Raw genomic sequence first — 19519 nt, 5'->3', positions numbered from 1 at the left:
AGCAATTGAGGAGAAATTATTGTTTCCATTTGATGTTTTGTCTTATGTCTGTTATAACAGGCTGTGCTTTTTGTTTAATTTTAGTTTGTTAAGTTGTAATTCGTATTCATATTTTGGGTTGTATACATTTTGTTAGTATGGATGTACTGTTGTATTCGGGCATTGAATGTTTGCCTTTTATGTTTGGGATCCACCCTGAGTCCCTTTAGGTAGATATAAATAAAGTTATTATTATTATTATTATTATTATTATTATTATTATTATTATTATAGAGCAAATAAACCGGAAAATGAAGGGCCTGTTTATACTGCCACACAATTCAGTTTGAAACTGCATTATATGGCAGTGCAGATGGGGTCAAAGAGTTAAATGTCCTACCCAATGTCTTAAAAACATGGAAAGAGGCAAAAAAAATGTGTAAAAGTAGCAAGAAATCCCTTCCCTTACTATACAGCAAGGGTGGGGACCTTGTGCCATCAGTGAAGCTGAATGCAATACTAGCTGAATGCAATACTCAGGGCTGCATTCCAGTGGTGGGTGAGGCCCAAAGCAAAAGAATGCAACCAAAAATATTCAAAGCTCAACATGCCAGGGATAAAACCTTTAGAAACGCATTGCAACTTTTTAAAATGGGAAAGGCAGGGAAACACATGCAAAAATTGGGGAAACAGCAGGTTATGGCTCCCGTGGGTTTAACTGGAAACACAGAAAGACCAGATGGTGCGCCATGTGGTTGGAATTCCATCCCCAAATGAATGGGAATGCATTTGGAAGAGGGTCAAAATACTTCCTGTTTTTCCAAAGTCTTGCTGATATAAATGCCAATTTGCAAGTGCTTTCTCATTTTTCTTTACCATTACTGTTTGCTTTGGGTTTATTTTGTGTTTGGTGGTTTCGTTAGCAACAGTGTGCAATTCTTTTTATAATAATAATAATAATAATAATAATAATAATAATAATAACAACAACACTTTATTTGTACCCCGCTACCATCTCCCCAAGGGACTCGGTGCGGCTTACATGAGGCCGAGCCCAAATACAACAATACAAGCAATAGTAACAACAATACAAGCAATTAAAATAAAGCATGGGCAATTCAATAATGCAACATTAACAATAAGACCACACGATTAAAAACTATGGGAAGGCCAAATGTAAAATTAAAATTGAAAATAATGCTGGAACATGGGCAAAAAAGTGATGGGGCGTTTGTGGAAAACATACGAGCAGACCTAAAAAATGTAAAGTGCTTTGGAGGACAAGGTACTATGGCAGTGTATCTCAACCTTCCTAGTGCTGCGACCCCTTAACCCAGTTCCTCATGTTGTGGTGACCCCCAACATTATATTCATTGCTACTTTATAACTGTAATTTGGCAAATGTTATGTATTGTAATTGTAAATATTCAACATGCAGAATGTATTTTCATTCACTGGACCAAACTGGGCATAAATACCCAGTACATGGGGTTGCTGGGATTGATTTTGTCACTTGAGAGTTGTAGTTGCTGGGATTTATAGTTCACCTACAATCAATGAGCATTCTGAACTCTACCAACGATGGAATTGAACCAACCTTGGCACAAATGACCTACAGAAAATACTGGAAGGGTTTGGTGGGTATTGACCTTGAGTTGGGAGTTATAGTTCACCAACCTCCAGAGAGCACTGTGGGCACAAACATTGATGGATCCGGACCAAATATTGGCACAAATACTCAATATGCCCAAATGTGAACACTGGTGATATTTGGGGGAAATAGAGCTTGACATTTGGGAGTTGTAGTTGCTGGGATTTATAGTTCACCTACAATCACAGAGCATTCTGAACCCCACCAATGAGAAAACTGGGCTAAGCTTCCCACGCAGAATCCCCACAACCAACAGAAAAATGCTGTGTTTTCTGATGGTCTTTGGTGACCCCTCTGACACCCCCTTGCGACCCCCCCAAGGGTCCCGACCCCCAGGTTGAGAAACGCTGTATTATGGGATCATTATTCTGGGAAGGCACACTGGAACAGCCACGTCTTCAGGTTCCTCCTAAAGACTGCCAGAGTTGGGGCATGCCTAATGTCCTTAGGAAGTGAGCTCCAGAGTCGGGGGGCCACCACCGAAAAGGCCCTTTCTCTCGTCCCCACCAATCACGCCTGTGATGCTGGTGGGATCGCGAGCAGGGCCTCTCCAGATGAACGAAGAGATCATGTGGGTTCGTATACAGAGATGCGGTCACGCAAAAGAAAAAGTTGTTCACTGCATACAGGAAAAGGTTTCCCTTGACATTAAGTCTAGTCGTGTCTGACTCTTGGGGTGATGCTCATCTCCATTTCTAAGCTAAGGAGCCGATGTTGTCCCTAGACACCTCCAAGGTCATGTAGCCTGCATGACTGCACTGGATGCTGTTCCTTCCTGTTTACTATTTGTTTCATGTAAAAAAAAAATTACAGATAACTTTTGTCCCACGTAAAGGGACAAAAATTACACTAGATTGGGTGAAGGCAGCTGCAGTGAGCCAGGAATGGAAATAATATTCAAAGATATTCAGAAAACGGCTGAAAAAGAAGTGTTTGGAAACGCTGACGATATGAATGCTGAAGGGATTCTTCAAAACAAATTCTGCAAAAATAAAAATAGCCTCTTTTTATTTGCAGAACACAGCATTTTTTCCCCTACAGGAAATGATATTTCTACCTACAATGTTATTTCTGCATGGAAAATGCTGTTTCTTACACTAGGGTTGCACTATTTTCCATGCAAATAACTACATCTGAATTGTATGCATATGTAATTAATTGGCCCCTTGGTGGTGCAGCAGGTTGAACTGCTGAGCTCCTGAACTTGCTGACTGAAAGGTTGGCAGTTTGAATTCGGGGAGTGGGGTGAGTTCCTGTTGTTAAGCCCAGCTTCTGACAACCTAGCAGTTCGAAAACATGCAAATGTGAGCAGATCAACAGGTACCACTTCTGCGGGAAGGTAACGGCACTCCATGCAGTCATGCCGGCCACATGACTTTGGAGGTGTCTATGGACAACGCCGGCTCTTCAGCTTAGAAATAGAGAGTGGGATGAGCTCCCGCTGTTAGGCCCAGCTTCTGCCAACCTAGCAGTTTGAAAACATGCAAATGTGAGCAGATCAACAGGTACCACTTCTGCGGGAAGGTAATGGCACTCCACGCAGTCATGCCGGCCACATGACCTTGGAGGTGTCTATGGACAAAGCCGGCTCTTCAGCTTAGAATAGAGATGAGCACCACCCTCAGAGTTGGATACAAATAGACTCAATGTCAGGTGAAACCTTTACATTTACCTTAATTCAAAATTATGAATCAGCTTTAAAAATGATGGTTTCAAAAAAGTTTATTGCAAAAGGAAGGACCTACTGTTAAAATTACTTGTTGCTTCCTTCTAGAAGAAACTGCATCCCTAGACAGAGACTTCTGACAAGCCATCAAAAATGCCAAAATAAACAACAAATCCAGTTCTGGTTTGAAATAATGGATCTATTTAATGTTAAACAGTATGATACCTGCAAATCATAATCCTGCCATAGAATTGCCATAGTCATTGGCATCCAAGAAAGGCAATTCATTCTTGGGAAGGGGTAGATAATTCAGGAAGATTCAGGTATGATTTCCTTGGGTTGTGTTTTACCCCCTCCCCCTTCCCTACAAACTTCAGTATAATATTGACAATTCTAATATATTTCTTCTTAGCCGTACATATCTGCACAGCTCAGACATGTGTACAAAAGCATAAATTTGTTTTTGAAATGATAACAAACTGTAAATAGACAATATGCACACTGACTCCACCCTGTCTTCATTTTCCAAAGCAGGCATTTCAAGCTGCAGCCATAATGCAATTAGAAGAAATATTATGCAGTGCTAGAAGAGTTGTACAACTCCCTTAGTTTGCCTGACTCCCCAACTAAGCAATCTAAAAATATAGCAAAGGCCAAAGAGTTGGCCTTGTTCCTTGAAAGGAGCCCAAAGGAGATCACTTGCAACAACCCTCAAAGCAAAACAAGCACCAATGCCTTCTAGTTTTCTTCCTGTTCAGTTTAGGAATACATGGTTAGTTGGAGCCAGTCTTGGAGGTTCATTTGGACTTTTCCATCTCCATCTCGATCCAGGGCTTTGAAGGCGCGGAACATGCCATCCAGGCGTACCAAGCAGCTAATGAAGTTGTTGAAATCCATGGTGCCGTCCTCGCTGGCGTACCGGCGGATCATCAAGGCGTAGAGCTGCTCGTGCATGTTGAAGCCTGCAGCCTTGAAGGCCTCGGGCAGCCGTGCCATTTCGATGGTCCCCGAGTTCGAGGCATACCGTTTGTAGACCGCTTGCCACTTCTTGATGTTGTTCCACAAGTAACGGAACTGGTAGAAATCCAGCTTGCCCGTGGTGTCGCTGTCCATGACGGACACCATGCTCCGGCAAGTGTCCAAGCTGAAGCCCTGCGACTTCAGGTCTTGGTGGCGGGCCAACACCTTGTTCAGGATGCCCATCAGCTCGGTGGGACACACTGCCATGTCGTCGCCAGCCAGCTGGGAGAAGAGGCGTCGGAATTGGCGCATCTCCTCACTCTCATTGGCCTCCACGTTGGCAAAATGGCTGCGGGCCGGTGGGGGAGGCTCGGGGGTGTACTGAGCTGCAGCCTCACTGATGATGTTCACCAGGCCTCCAATGAGCCCCATGAAGTTGCCTGCTTTCCCACCACCGCCACCGCCTCCTCCTCCTCCTGCCAGGAGACCCCCGAGGCCTTTCATCAGGGCATTGCCAGCTCCTCCACCTTTATCTCCACTGCTTTTCAGGAGGCCTGCACCCCCACCGCCTCCACCACCCCCTCCAAGGCTTTTCAGGAGGGCTCCCCCAGCAGCGGCAAGGGCACGGCTCCCACTCGAACCGGAGCCAGAACCAGAGCCAGCTTTACCGCCACTGGCAGCGTCCATTAGAGCTTGAGCAAGGAACATGGTGAAGGCACACAGAGACTCACTCGAACGAAAGAACGGCTTCCACTGTCTCTGAGAGCGTCTGAAAAGAGCAGAGCGTCTGGGTGTGTTCTGCAAAAACAACGGAGCTGCCAAAGGCAATCAGAAACCACTGTGCCCGGACACGTCATCCGGCACAGCTGGAATCTATTGTGGGGGCAGGATGAGTCCCACCCTCTTGGCTGCTGCCGAGCCAAGATGGAAACTTCCTTCTGCAGCTTTAAAGTCACACAGCCTTTTTGGAGCAGACCCAAGCAGGCAGACCATACCCTCATTTGTTTTGCCTCCCTTGCTTGCCATTCCTCGCCCTCCCTTTCTTTCCTCCTTCACCAATATACAATCTCCCTTTTTGGCAAGTGGGAACGCTTGTCTTTTTGCTTCATGTGATGCGAGTCACAAGCTTTGCTTCTGGAAACCATCACAACTGTGCTTTCATTTCAAAGCTGAGAAAAGAGCGCACTCACTCTGTCGAAAAGGGCAAACAGCTCCCCCAGGACCTCAGAGACAGGAAGCTTCAAGTAGTTGGCAAACTCCTCGATTCCAATCCGGCCGCCTTTGGAGGCATTGGCGATGGCTGCAAACTGACTCAGCTGCTCTCGGATATTGTCCCATTTCAGACTTTGAAAAGAGGAGGAAAGAATGAATCAGTTAGTTTTGGTCGCAGATCATAAAAGAAAAGAGCCATAGCTATAATTTAAGGAGTGCAAAGCATTTGAAGTGAATTAATTTGAGGCTAAGGACAACTTGAGGATGAAGGGCACTGCTCCTTTTGATACACAGTTACTGCAAATCCTTACCATACATATAATAATAATAATAATAATAATAATAATAATAATAATCCTTTATTTGTACCCCGCTACCATCTCCCGAAGGACTCGGTGCGGCTTACAAGAAGCCGAGCCCAAATACAACAGTAAAAACAACAACAATAATACAGCAAAATAACTCAAAAACAAGGCAATAACATTAACAACACACATAACATTTAGCATAAATGTTTTAATCGTGTATTGTCGAAGGCTTTCATGGCTGGAATCACTAGGTTCTTGTGGGTTTTTTCGGGCTATATGGCCATGTTCTAGAGGCATTTCTCCTGACGTTTCGCCTGCACCTATGGCAAAAATCCTCAGAGGTAGTGAGGTCTGTTGGAAATAGGACAATAGGTTTATATATCTGTGGACAATTTCAACAGAAAGGAAGAGACCATGAAAATGAACAAAATCTGGCTACCAGTATTAAAAAACTCTAAAATTACAAGAGCAAAACAGCAGAGAGGAAACAACCAGGCACATCTTAACACCTCTCAGCAAGAGATTTTCCCAGGCTCAGGCAGGCCTTCAAATGCTAATGAAGGTGGTCAGTTGAAACATTCACACCTAGCTCTAGCAGAGAAGAGCTCTTTGCCCCACCCCAGCCATTCCACAGATATATAAACCCATTGTCCTAATTCCAACAGACCTCACTACCTCTGAGGATGCTTGCCATAGATGCAGGCAAAACGTCAGGAGAAATGCCTCTAGAACATGGCCATATAGCCCGAAAAAACCCACAAGAACCTAGTTTTAATCATGCATGTTGGTGTGGATCCATTTCAAAAGTCTTTGGTAATGTGGATACAGGGAAGGGAGAATCATGATTGTTGATTTCTTATCTATAATTGGATATACCACCTTGCCTATTGCCCTCCCAACCCTGCTATACGTCTGCGAGATGTGGACAATCTACAGACGTCACATGCAACTCCTGGAATGATTCCATCAGTGCTACCTCCAGAAAATCCTGCAAATCTCTTAGGAAGACAAGCGGACAAAGGTCAGTGTGCTGGAAGAAGAAAAGACCACCAGCATTGAAGTGATGCTCCTCCGCCATCAACTTCGCTGGACCGGCCACGTTGTCTGGATGCCTGACCACCGTCTCCCAAAGCAGTTGCTCTACTCTGGACTCAAGAATGGAAAATGAAATGTTGGTGGGCAGGAAAAGAGATTGAAAGATGGGCTCAAAACCAACCTGAAAAACTCTGGCATAGACTCTGAGAACTGGGAAGCCTGGCCCTTGAGAGCTCCAGCTGGAGGTCAGCTGTGACCAGCAGTGCTGTAGAATTTGAAGAGGCACGAATGGAGGGCAAAAGAGAGAAACGTGCAAAGAGGAAGGCGCATCAAGTCAACCCCGACTGGGACCGCCTTCTGTCTGGAAACCAATGCCCTCACTGCGGGAGAACATGCAGGTCAAGAAAAGGGCTCCACAGTCACCTACGGACCCACCACCAGGACACCGATCTTGGAAGACAATCCCACTCAGACAATTTACCTCCTCTCTGGGCAAGAAAATGACTTACTTCAGCTTCTTGCTGATTTTCGTGAACTCCACCAAGCCAGCTTCCATGGGCAAAGTCAGTTGCCCTGCAGATATCATGAGCCTGCAGTCTTCGTATGTATGGTCCGTAACAGGGACACCCAAAGCACTGTGGTTTCAAAGACATACAGAGACAGATCCTACTAGTTCTTTAAAAAGGCAGGCTTGTTTTCTCACAGTTTCCAAAAAAAAGTGGCCATATCTCAATACTATGGAATCCCAGAGTTGTCATTTGCTGAGGCAACAACACTCTTCGGCAGAGAAGGTCAAGAACTTGTAAAACTACATCTCCCATGATTCCACGGCATTGAACAATGAGGTCAAAGTGTGTTCATTCTAAAGTGAGATGCACTCTATGTCATTGGAGGACAGTCCAGCCTATATTCAACTGCTAATCCAAATCAGAGTAAATTTAATGGATGGGACTCTAGGAGTTGCCAAGAGATTAGAGCAGTGTTTCTCAACCTTTCTAATGCCGCGACCCCTTAATACAGTTCTTCATGTTGTGGTGACCCCCGACCATTAAATTATTTTCATTGCTATTTCATAACTGTAATTTTGCTATTTTTATGAATTGTAATGTAAATATCTGATATGCAGGATGTATTTGTATTTACTTGAATTTGAATACTGGTGGGGTTGGTGAGCGGATTGATTTTGTCATTTGGGAGTTGTAGTTGCTGGGATTTACAGTTCACCTACATTCAAAGAGCATTCTGAACTCCACCAGTAATGGAACTGAACCAAACTTGGCACACAGAACTCCCATGACCAACAGCAAATACTGGAAGGGTTTGTTGGGCATTGACCTTGAGTTTTGGAGTTGTAGTTCACCTACATCTAGAGAGCACTGTGGACTGAAACAATAATGCATCGGGACCAAACTGGTGGGGTTAGTGGGGAGATTGATTTTGTCATTTGGGAGTTGTAGTTGCTGGGATTTATAGTTCACTTCCAATTAAAGAGCATTATGAACCCCACCATTGATAGAATTGGGCCAAACTTTCCACATGGAACCCCCATGACCAACAGAAAATACTGTGTTTCCTGATGTTGTTTGGGGACCCCTCTGACTCCCCCTCATGACCCCCCCCCGGGGTCCCGACCCCCAGGTTGAGAAATGCTAGATTAGAGGTCTGTCTGGCCATATATTGTTTCCCTCTGATATAGAGATGTCATGGGAATGTTGGTTTGTGTCTAATATATTTCAAGTACATTACAAATGTAACTCAATGTTTGTTCCTGGGTTATAAATGCCATTTCCTAATTGGTTCAATTATAAAAGCATGGAAAAGGTTTATTAAACTGCAAAAACATTATTTTTGCAGGACATCCTGCACCATATTGATACAGTTTTTCAATGGAACTCTCCTAGAGCCTCAACCAATTCAACCTAGTTTGTGACAGCCACAAAAACCAAGTATCGGGAGTATAACAACTACTTTCAAAATAAGGACTACACAATTAAACAGGAAATAACACTTTCAAACCAGGAACAGACAATCTTTCAATTGTTGTTACATAGTGTAATTTTATAGCACCTTGCAGCAGCAAAACCCATCTTGAACTCTCACCTGGACATTTTGTTACGGACTCGGTTGGCAAAAAGGATCGGGTCGTGCTTCTCTTCCTCGGTTGGAATGTGGACAGGGAGGAACTGGAAGGGAAAGCGAGACGTCTTTCAATGACTTGGAACAAGCTAGAAGACACTCAAAAGCAGGCTACTTGGATGCATTGGCCAGCAACAAATTGGTGCATTGTACTAATGATACAATAAAAAAAAAAAACAAGATTATGGCAACAAGAATGATTGACAACTGGAAAATAGAGGGAGAAAACGTGGAGGCCGTGACAGACTTTGTATTTCTAGGTGCAAAGATGACTGCAGATGCAGACTGTGGCCAGGAAATCAGAAGACGCTTCCTTCTTGGGAGGAGAGCAATGTCCAGTCTCGATAAAATAGTGAAGAGTAGAGACATCAGACTGGCAACAAAGATCCGCCTAGTCAAAGCCATGGTATTCCCTGTAGTCACCTACGGATGTGAGAGCTGGACCTTAGGGAAGGCTGAGCGAAGGAAGATCGATGCTTTTGAGCTGTGGTGTTGGAGGAAAGTTCTAAGAGTGCCTTGGACTGCGAGAAGATCCAACCAGTCCATCCTCCAGGAAATAAAGCCCAACTGCTCACTGGGGGGAAGGATACTAGAGACAAAGTACTTTGGCCACATCATGAGGAGACAGCAAAGCCTGGAGAAGACAATGATGCTGGGGAAAGTGGAAGGCAAAAGGAAGAGGGGCCGACCAAGGGCAAGATGGATGGATGGCATCCTTGAAGTGACTGGACTGACCTTGAAGGAGCTGGGGGTGGTGACAGCTGACAGGGAGCTCTGGCGTGGGCTGGTCCATGAGGTCACGAAGAGTCGGAGACGACTGAACGAATGAACAACAACAACAACAACAACAACAACAACAACAACCACTAATGTTACATCAGAAGGCAGAAGAATTGTGAATTTATCAGTCAGGAAAGTTCAGCAAATCTGCCACGAGATGGCAGCCCATCCTTGAAAGTAAAGGAAATTTGAGGATTGCAAAAAGTAGTTTACAAGGCCTTTACTCTTCTCTGCCAAAGGGAGCTGGTGCCTCCCCAAACTACAACTCCCAGAGTCCCATCATATTGAGCCATTGCTGTCGAAAGTGGAGTCAAGCTCTATTCTACAGTATAGACACTGAGGGTTGAAGCTTCTGTTGAAGTCTTCTGCTCTAATATTAGCTTCAGGTTATATCTTGAGCAGCTCTCAGCCTTATTCAGAATATCCTAAAACGTTTCTCAGGTGGCTTCTTCACTAGAAACAGATGAACACGATTGAGCCAGGTTTAAGATGCAACATTTCTGAAATACTTACCTCCACTTCCACCTTTGTAAAGAGCTGGCAGAGAGTAAGGACTAAGGCCTCGTTGCTGGAAAAACAAATTTGGAGAAAAGGTTGTGGTTAAGCAATGATTCCTAAAACCAACCAGTTTGTATAAGAGCCTTCCGACTGCCCATCGCTAGGAAAACCAAATTGGCAGTGCAAACTGGAAGGCACTTGGAATAACAACTGCTCACAACTAATCTATCTATCTATCTATCTATCTATCTATCTATTTATCTATCTATCTATCTATAAATGCTCTGGGCATAATGAGTACCTTAAAAACAAAAGAACCAATGAATGAAATCACACCAAATTTGGCAACAAAATGTCTCACAACACAAGGAGTGACCATCATTCAAAAACTATGATTTTGTCATTTGGGAGTTGTAGTTGCTGGGATTTATAGTTCACCTATCATCAAAGAGCATTCTGAACTCCACCAACGATGGAATTGAACCAAACTTAGCACACAGAATTCCCATGACCAACAGACAATACTGCAAGGGTTTGGTGGGCAGTGTCCTTTAGTTTTGGAGTTGTAGTTCACCTACATCCAGAGAGCACTGTGGACTCAAACAATGATGGAATTGGACCAAACTCTACACAAATACTCAATATGCTCAAATGTGAACACTGGTGGAGTTTGGGGAAAACATAATCTTGACATTTGGAAGTTGTAGTTCTTGGGATTTGTAGTTCACCTACAATCACAGAGCATTCTGAACCCCACCAATGAACCTCCCACACAGAACCCCCATGACCACCAGAGTGGGCCACAGCAACACGTGGCAGGGGATGGCTAGTAACTGTATATGTGTATGCGTGTATGTCATTTTGTGATGGGTTAGTGGTTCGAATCTGAGGAGCAGGGTAAGCTCCTGTCTGTCAGCTTCAGCTTCCCATGCTGGGCCATGAAAGAAGCCTTCCACAGGAGAATAAAACCTCTGAGTGTCCCCCAGGCAACATCTTTGCAGATGGCCAATTCTCTCACACCAGAAGCAACTTGCAGTTTCTCAAAAAAAAAATGGTGATGGCACTTACAAGCTGTTTCCTTGCCAAGTCCATGTGACCGTGTCCTGGGTTTAGAAAAGTAAATAATATTTGCTAAGTATTTTAAAAATAACAATATTGCTTTAAGATTTATGCACTACTCAACTTTTTTTTAATGTCAACGTACCTACAACAACTTACCAATTTGTTTGGGTACCGAATAAGCACCGGCTGAACAGGAACACCAGGAATAAATGCCCCTGGAAGGACAAGTTATATGTTAAGTCAGTATTACTATTCTTATTGTTACTATTATTATTATCATTATTATTATTATTATTATTATTATTATTATTATTATTATTAATATAACATTATATTATTCTACCAACCTAGCAGTTCGAAACATGCAAATGTGAGTAGATCAATAGGTACACCTTCGAAGGGAAGGTAACGGCATTACATGCAGTCATGCTGGCCACATGACATTGGAGGTGTCTACGGACAATACCAGCTCTTTGGCTTAAAAATGGAGATTAGCACCATCACCCAGAGTCAGACACGACTGGACTTAATATCAGGGAAACCTTTACCCTTATTATTGTTATCATTATCATAGGAGCACTTGGTGGCGCAGTGCCGGCAGGACTGAAGACCGACAGGTTGCAAATTCGAATTTGGGGAGGGAGCAAATGAGCTCCCTCTGTCACCTCCAGCTCCTCATGCAGGGACATGAGACAGCCTCCCACAAGGATGATAAAACATCAAAACATCTGGGCGTCCCCTGGGCAACGTCCTTGCAGACGGCCAATTCTCTCACACCAGAAGCAACTTGCAGTTTCTCAAGTTGCTCCTGACACAACAAAAAAAAAATCATTATCATGTTTATTATGTTTATTTATACCCTGCTTTTTTTCTCCACAAGAAGACTCAAAGGCTACGGTATAGAAAATGACTGTAGAAAGAATGCAAAGAACATAAATATTCCCATGATCAATGGGAAAAGGTGTCTACCAACACTTGAGGGGCATCTACATAATGGAATTAATTAATGCAGTTTGACACTGCTTGAACTGCCATGGCTCAATGCTATGGAATCATGGGATTTTTAAAAGGTCTTTAGTTTTCTATTTCCATTTTTTTTTGGTTGTGTCAGGAGCAAGTCGCTTCTGGTGTGAGAGAATTGGCCGTCTGCAAGGACGTTGCCCAGGGGACGCCAGGATGATTTGATGTTTTTATCATCCTTGTGGGAGGCTTCTCTCATGTCCCCGCATGAGGAGCTGGAGCTGGTAGAGGGAGCTCATCCGCCTCTCCCCGGAATCAAACCTGCGACTTGTCGGTCTTCAGTCCTGCCGGCACAGGGGTTTAACCCATTGCGCCTCCGGGGGCTCCATAATGGGTTGATGCTCACCAAACTACAAGTCCCAGGAGTCCACTGGGTCAACTAGGAGCCCCTGGCCAGCATCTGGGGAGCAGGGTGAGCTCCTGTCTGTCAGCTCCACCTTCTCATGCAGGGGCATGGTAAAACATCTGAGCATCCTCTGGGCAACGTCCTTGCAGATGGTCAATTCTCTCACACCAGAAGCGACTTGCAGTTACTCAAGTCACTCCTGACATGTGAGGGAAAAAAAGAGGACACTCCAAGAATATCCCATTGGTCTATGATGAGAATATCCCATTGGTCTGGACATGAGAGAAGCCCCCCACAGGATGGTAAGACATCCAGGCGTCCCCTGTGCAACGTCCTTGCGGATGGCCAATTCTCTCACACCAGAAGTGACTTGCATGTCGCTCCTGACACACACACACACAAACCTGACTCAGCTACAAAATAGCAAATCAAGTTTTGGCTCAACGCTTAGGCTCTATTCATTGCCATGAAAGCAACACATTATTGAGGAGCAACAACAAATATTCTCATTTTTAAACCAGTTTCCCACAACCAAACATCCGTCAAAAGCATCCTCACCTTGCTTAAAAGTGATCAGACAGGAACGATTTGTGCATGTTCCTTCTGGAAAAACCAATACCTGATATGCAAAGGAAAAAGGAAAAACAACTTAAGGGTAAATGCATTCACTTTAACTATTGTAATAACAATAAAGCAATTGTGGCAGAAGGACACCAGAAGTACACATCATGAAAAAAACAAGGTGTGTGCTCTCCATTCAAATCTAACTTATTTAGTACTAGCTGTCCCCTGCCATGCATTGCTGTGGCCCAGTCTGGTGATCTGGAAAATAAAGTAATAGTTTCTAATCTATGTAATTTCTTTATGCTTGTGGGTAAACAGTATTTCTTGTTGTTTCTTTGTCAGTGTTGATGTGGAGAGTGTCTGGTTTGCCTACCCTGGAATATGCAACATATCATAGTCCTTCTCTAAGCATCTCTTTCAAATCTATGATACTATATCTGTGTGTGAGAGAGAGAATCATATCTCTCTATCTATATCTATGACTGGATGGCTCTTTGTCAGGAGGGCTCTGATTACATTTTCTTGCCCTGGAGAACAGAGTTGGACTGGATGGCCTTAAGTATTTTCTGTTGGTCATGGGGGTTCTGTGTGGGAAGTTTGCCCCAATTCTGTCGTTGGTGGGGTTCAGAATGCTCTTTGATTGTAGGTGAACTATAAATCCCAGCAACTACAACTCCCAAATGTCAAGGTCTATTTCCCTTAAACTCCATCTGTGTTCATATTTAGGCATATGGAATATTCAGGCCAAGTTTGGTCCAGATCCATCATTGTTTGAGTCCACAGTGCTCTCTGGATGTAGGTGAACTACAACTCCCAAACTCAAGGTCAATGCCCACCAAACCCTTCCAGCATTTTCTGTTGGTCATAGGTGTCCTGTGTGTCACCTTTGGTTCAATTCCATCATTGGTGGAGTTCAGATTGTAGGTGAACTATGAATCCCAAGAGCTACAACTCCCAAATGACAAAATCAAAATTTTTTGAGTGAAGGACATACATTGGGTTGTTAGGTGTATTGTGTCCAAATTTGGTGTCAATTCGGCCACTGGTTTTTGAGTTCTGTTAATCCCACAAACAAACATTACATTTTTATTTATATAGATTAGTGTTGTTCTTTTACTATCTTTTTTCTGAATTTACAAAATAATTTAAAAGTATAACTGTGCCGATTCATCACTTACAGCTTTGTTGGAATATTCAGTTCTACAAAAAGGTCAAATGACTTGATTTAAAATCAAGTGAATACAGGTTGAACATGCCTTATCCTAAAAACGCTTGGGACCAGAAGTGTCTGGGATTTTGTTTCCAGAATATAGACTATTTGCATGTACATAATGAGATCTCTTGGACATGGGACCCAAGTCCATGGCTGATGGGGAACTCTGGCATGTTGACACTTTGCCACTTCTGTTGTGTCTTGATAGTATAGAAACAAGCTCTTCCTCTTTTCTTTCTTTCCCATTTCTCCACAATGGGCCACAGCAACGCGTGGCTGGGTACGGCTAGTATATAAATAAAAATGTAATGTTAGTTTGTGGGATGAACGTAACTCAAAAACCACTGGGTGAATTGACGCCAAATTTGGACACAATACACCTATCTGGCCAAGGAGTGACCATCACTCATAAAAACATGGAAAAACACAGCAGAAGGGACTTAAAAAGCCAAAAAAACCAAAAATTACATTACAACGCATGCGCAAAACCACATATATACACAAACATGCATATATACTCATATACACAAACATACACACACTCATACACACACACACACACACAAAACACATATACAGAGACTGGGCCACAGCAACACGTGACAGGGGACGGCTAGTCTATATAAATAAAAATGTAATGTTCATTTGTGGGATTAACATAACTCAAAAACCACTGGGCGAATTGACACCAAATTTGGCCACAATACACCTATCAGGCCAAGGAGTGGCCATCACTCAGAAAATCACTGAAAATCACAGTGGAAGAGACTTTAAAAGCAACCCCCCCCCCAAAAAAAATACATTGCAATCCATGCGCAAAACCACATATATACACAAACACACATATATAGACATATACACAAATATATAAACATATATATGCATATATACATATACAAAACACATATACACACACAAAAAGGGGGAGGGAAGGAAGGAAGGAAGGAAGGAAGGAAGGAAGGAAGGAAGGAAGGAAGGAAGGAGAGAAGGAGGGAGAGAAAGAGGGAAGGAAGGAGGAAAAGAGAGAAGAAAGGAAAGGTAGAGAATGAAGGAAGGAGAGAAGGAGGGAGAGAAAGAGGGAAGGAAGGAGGGAAGGAGAGAAGGAAGGAAAGAAAGGTAGAGAAGGAAGGAAGGAGAGAAGGAAGGAAGGAGAGAAGGAGGGCGAGAAAGGAGGAAGGAGGGAAAGAGGGAGAGAAAGAGGGAAGGAAGGAGGGAAGGAGAGAAGGAAGGAAAGAAAGGTAGAGAAGGAAGGAAGGAGAGAAGGAAGGAGAGAAAGGGGGAAGGAAGGAGAGAAGGAAGGAGAGAAAGAGGGAAGGAAGGAGGGAAGGAAGGAAAGAAGGAAGGAAAGAAAGGTAGAGAAGGAAGGAGAGAAGGAGGGAGAGAAAGGGGGAAGGAAGAGGGAAGGAGGGAAGGAAGGAAAGAAAGGTAGAGAAGGAAGGAAGGAGAGAAGGAAATAAAAAAGTGAAAGAAGGAAGGAAAGAGAGAGGGAAGGAAGGAAGGAAGGAAGGAAGGAAGGAAGGAAGGAAGGAAGGAGAGAAGGAATGAAAGAGGGAGGGAAGAAGGAAGGAAAGGGACAAGGAAGGATGGAATCCAAGAGCAAAGGAAGTGAGGAAAGAAACAAGTAGAGAAGGAGTAAGAAGAAGGGAAGGAAAAAGAGGGAGGGAAGGAAGGAGAGAAAGAAAGAAGGAGAGAAAGAAGGAGGGAAGGTTAGACACAGCAATGCATGGCGGGTACAGCTAGTAAAATACAAAATGCAGGCAACAAAAATTTCATCAGAAGAACATACATAAAGTCGCAAAAGAAAAAAAAAGAAAAAAAAACCCTAATTGGCAATTGAGTGTATCTCAAGCTCCAATATGATTACTACAGGCTCAGTGGAGACATATCAGAGCATCTGTTTTTCAAGCTGCTGTGAAGGATAGTTGATGTTTTCTTTTGTCAGTCTCTATAAATATAAATATGTGAGAGGAAGCCACAGGGAGGAGGGAGCAAGCTTGTTTTCTGCTTCCCTGGAGACTAGGACGCGGAACAATGGCTTCAAACTACAAGAGAGGAGATTCCATCTGAACATTAGGAAGAACTTCCTGACTGTGAGAGCCGTTCAGCAGTGGAACTCTCTGCCCCGGAGTGTGGTGGAGGCTCCTTCTTTGGAAGCTTTTAAACAGAGGCTGGATGGCCATCTGTCAGGGGTGATCTGAATGGAATATTCCTGCTTCTTGGCAGAATGGGGTTGGACTGGATGGCCCAGGAGGTCTCTTCCAACTCTTTGATTCTATGATTCTAGAACCCACGAAAAATAATCGCCAACAACTTTAACAGCTTAGCAAAAGTCCTGGATACGTGACACAACAATATCACTAGAGGGCACTCTAAATCTATGTTATTTGAAGATGAGGTCACCAGATGCAACATTTTGAACTGCAGATCCCAGCAAATTTCTGACACCAAGCAACCCACAACACGTTCTTTGTTCCCAGAGTCAGATTATCAACTATTCAGATCGTGCACTTTCTCCAGTTCCCTCACTGACTAGAGATAATGAAAGGGGAAATTGTGAACTTTGCTTCTGCTTCTTCCCCCAGTGAAATTGGGTACTTCCCCACATTTCTGTTGCCACCATAAAAATAAATAAGCATGCATGAGGTCAAATCTAGCTGAAATTGTATTGTGGAAGGCTTTCATTGGGTTGTAGGTTTTTCAGGCTGTATGGCCATGTTCTAGAAGCATTCTCTCCTGAAGTTTTGCTGCATCTATGGCAAGCATCCTCAGAGACCTCACAGCCTCTGAGGATACTTGCCATAGATGCAGGTGAAACATCAGGAGATAATGCTTCTAGAATATGGCCATATAGCCCGAAAAAACTACAACAACCTAGACTTTGTATTTCTAGGCACGAAGATTACTGCAGACGCAGACTGCAGTCAGGAAACCAGAAGATGTTTCCTTCTTGGGAGGAGAGCAAGGACCAATCTCGATAAAATAGTGAAGAGTAGAGGCCTCACACGGCCAATGAAGATCTGTGGCAGGCATCCTCAGAGGTTGTGAGAGCTCACAACCTCACAACAGATCGGGTTGTGGCGCAGCTGCTTGGGAGTCAGCTACATTAAAATCACTACTGACCAAAAGGTCATGAGTTCAGAGCCAGCGTGGGTCGGAGTAAGCTCCCAACCATTTGTCTCGTTCGCTGTCGACCTTTGCAGCTCAAAAGACAGTTGCATCTGTCAAGTAGGAATTTTAGGTACCGCCAGGCCCGTAGCCAGGAGGGTCTACCCTAGCAAACCTTTTATATTGTTACCCCAATACCCCCATGCATATGGGATATATTGAGCATGGTGATCAGATCATGATATGAATAAACATAACAGTTTAAATAATGCACCAGTAAGGTCTTTTCGCGAACCACCATGAGAATTTTGGGGGGGGGCTGAAGCCCCTCAAGCCCCCCCCCCCCCGGCTTCATGCCTGGGTACCGCTTATGTGGGAAGGCTAATTTTACTAATTTACGATGCCATAAAAATCTCCAGCAGTGTGCAAAAGAATGAGGAAGTACTTAATCGGTGTCACAAGTGGACAGTGAAGCAACAGCTCCCCCAGTGGCTGGAATGCGAAACAAATCCCTATGAAGCTGGAATAGCCTCTGTGTGTCTGTCTATATATGCTGTGTGTCTATGGCATTGAATGTTTGCCATGTATATGTGCATTGTGAGTCCCCTGCAGCGTGAGAAGAGCGGAATATAAATACGGTAAATAAATAAATAAATACAACAATCTAGCTGAAATTGAAGTTGCAGGACCCATGGGAACTCACAGGAGACTGGCATGTCTCTCCCTTCTGTAGTTTGCATTCATTATTTATTCACTCAGGTCTTGTATTTCTACGTTGCCATTATTAGAACAGGTTTGTGCAAGGGACCCTTGTTTTTTGGAATTTTCTCCACACCCCGAACCAAACTGTTCTTGCATTGTTGGGTTGCAACATTGGCTATATTGGGTGGAGGAATCACCCCAAAAGCATCCAAAGTGCACTGAACAATGAGTTATGCATTGTATACACTGTACCTGGGGCCACTGGCCTCCGGAAGTCGCTCGTCTCGTTATTTCATTTATAGTATTCTTCCGCGAATCAGGGTCAACTCGAGATACTACTACAGGTTGGAGTGAGTTGAGGATTCCTGTTTAAGGAGACATTCATAAGTTTAAAGACACAGGGATAAAATCTTTTCGCCATTATTGTATGATATTAAGGATATTAAGGGGCAAATGCAAAAGACTCTACTTAGGCAGAAAAAAATGAAATGCAAAGATACAGAATGGGGAACAATGCCTGGATCGACAGCAGGACGTGTGAAAAAGATCTGGGAGTCCTTGTGGACAACAAGTTAAACATGAGCCAACAATGTCATGCAGCAGCTAAAAAATCCAATGGGATGTTGGCCTGCATAAATAGGAGTCTACTGTCTAGATCCAGGGAAGTCATACTACCCCTCTAGCTTGCCTTGGTCAGAACACCTTACCAGGAATCACAATGTGTCCAATTCTGGGCATCACAATTGAAGGGAGATGTTGACAAGCTGGAATATGTCCAGAGGAGGGCGACTAAAAGAATTAACGGTCTGGAGAACAGGCCCTATGAGGAGTGGCTTAAAGTGCTGGGTATGTTTGAGAAGGCTGAAAGGAGACATGATGAGGGCCATGGATAAATATGTGAGGGGAAGTCATGGGGAAGAGGGAGCAAGCTTGTTTTCTGCTTCCATGGAGACTAGGACATGATGGAACAATGCCTTCAAACTACAAGAAAGGAGATTCCATCTGAACATTAGGAAGAACTTCCTGACTGTGAGAGCTGTTCAGCAGTGGAACTCTCTGCTCCGGAGTGTGGTGGAGGCTCCTTCTTTGGAGGCTTTGAAACAGAGGTTGGATGGCCATCTGTTGGGGGTGCATTGAATGTAATTTTCCTGCTACTTGGCAGGGGGTTGGACTAGATGGTGGGAAATAAACACCTCTTATATTCTGCAAGGAAGGAAGGAAGGAGAAAGAGAGAGAGGGAAGGAGGGAATGAAGGAATGAGTGAGGGAGAAAGAGGGAGGGA

General features: G+C 43.8%; 2 protein-coding genes across 2 annotated transcripts in view; both read right to left on the bottom strand.

The window, feature by feature from the left end:
• The window catches only part of LPCAT2 (lysophosphatidylcholine acyltransferase 2), a 58526-nt gene that overhangs the window by 12281 nt on the left and 26726 nt on the right, over positions 1–19519 (bottom strand). The window contains exons 4-11 of the mRNA XM_067471120.1: positions 18490–18602; positions 13212–13272; positions 11444–11502; positions 11294–11328; positions 10241–10295; positions 8912–8994; positions 7321–7446; positions 5447–5600 (exon numbers count right to left, since the gene is read on the bottom strand). Of these exons, the coding sequence (XP_067327221.1) occupies positions 5447–5600; positions 7321–7446; positions 8912–8994; positions 10241–10295; positions 11294–11328; positions 11444–11502; positions 13212–13272; positions 18490–18602 (686 nt within the window). The remainder of the gene's footprint in view (positions 1–5446; positions 5601–7320; positions 7447–8911; positions 8995–10240; positions 10296–11293; positions 11329–11443; positions 11503–13211; positions 13273–18489; positions 18603–19519) is intronic.
• CAPNS2 (calpain small subunit 2) lies at positions 3475–5184 on the bottom strand. Its single transcript, XM_060788070.2, has one exon. It carries the CDS (start codon positions 4962–4964, stop codon positions 4056–4058), a length of 909 nt encoding a protein of 302 aa, XP_060644053.2. The 5' UTR covers positions 4965–5184; the 3' UTR covers positions 3475–4055.

Source organism: Anolis sagrei, chromosome 8 (genome assembly GCF_037176765.1).
Source record: "Anolis sagrei isolate rAnoSag1 chromosome 8, rAnoSag1.mat, whole genome shotgun sequence".
NCBI lineage: Eukaryota > Metazoa > Chordata > Lepidosauria > Squamata > Dactyloidae > Anolis > Anolis sagrei.
This window is presented reverse-complemented; position numbering and strand designations above follow the sequence as displayed.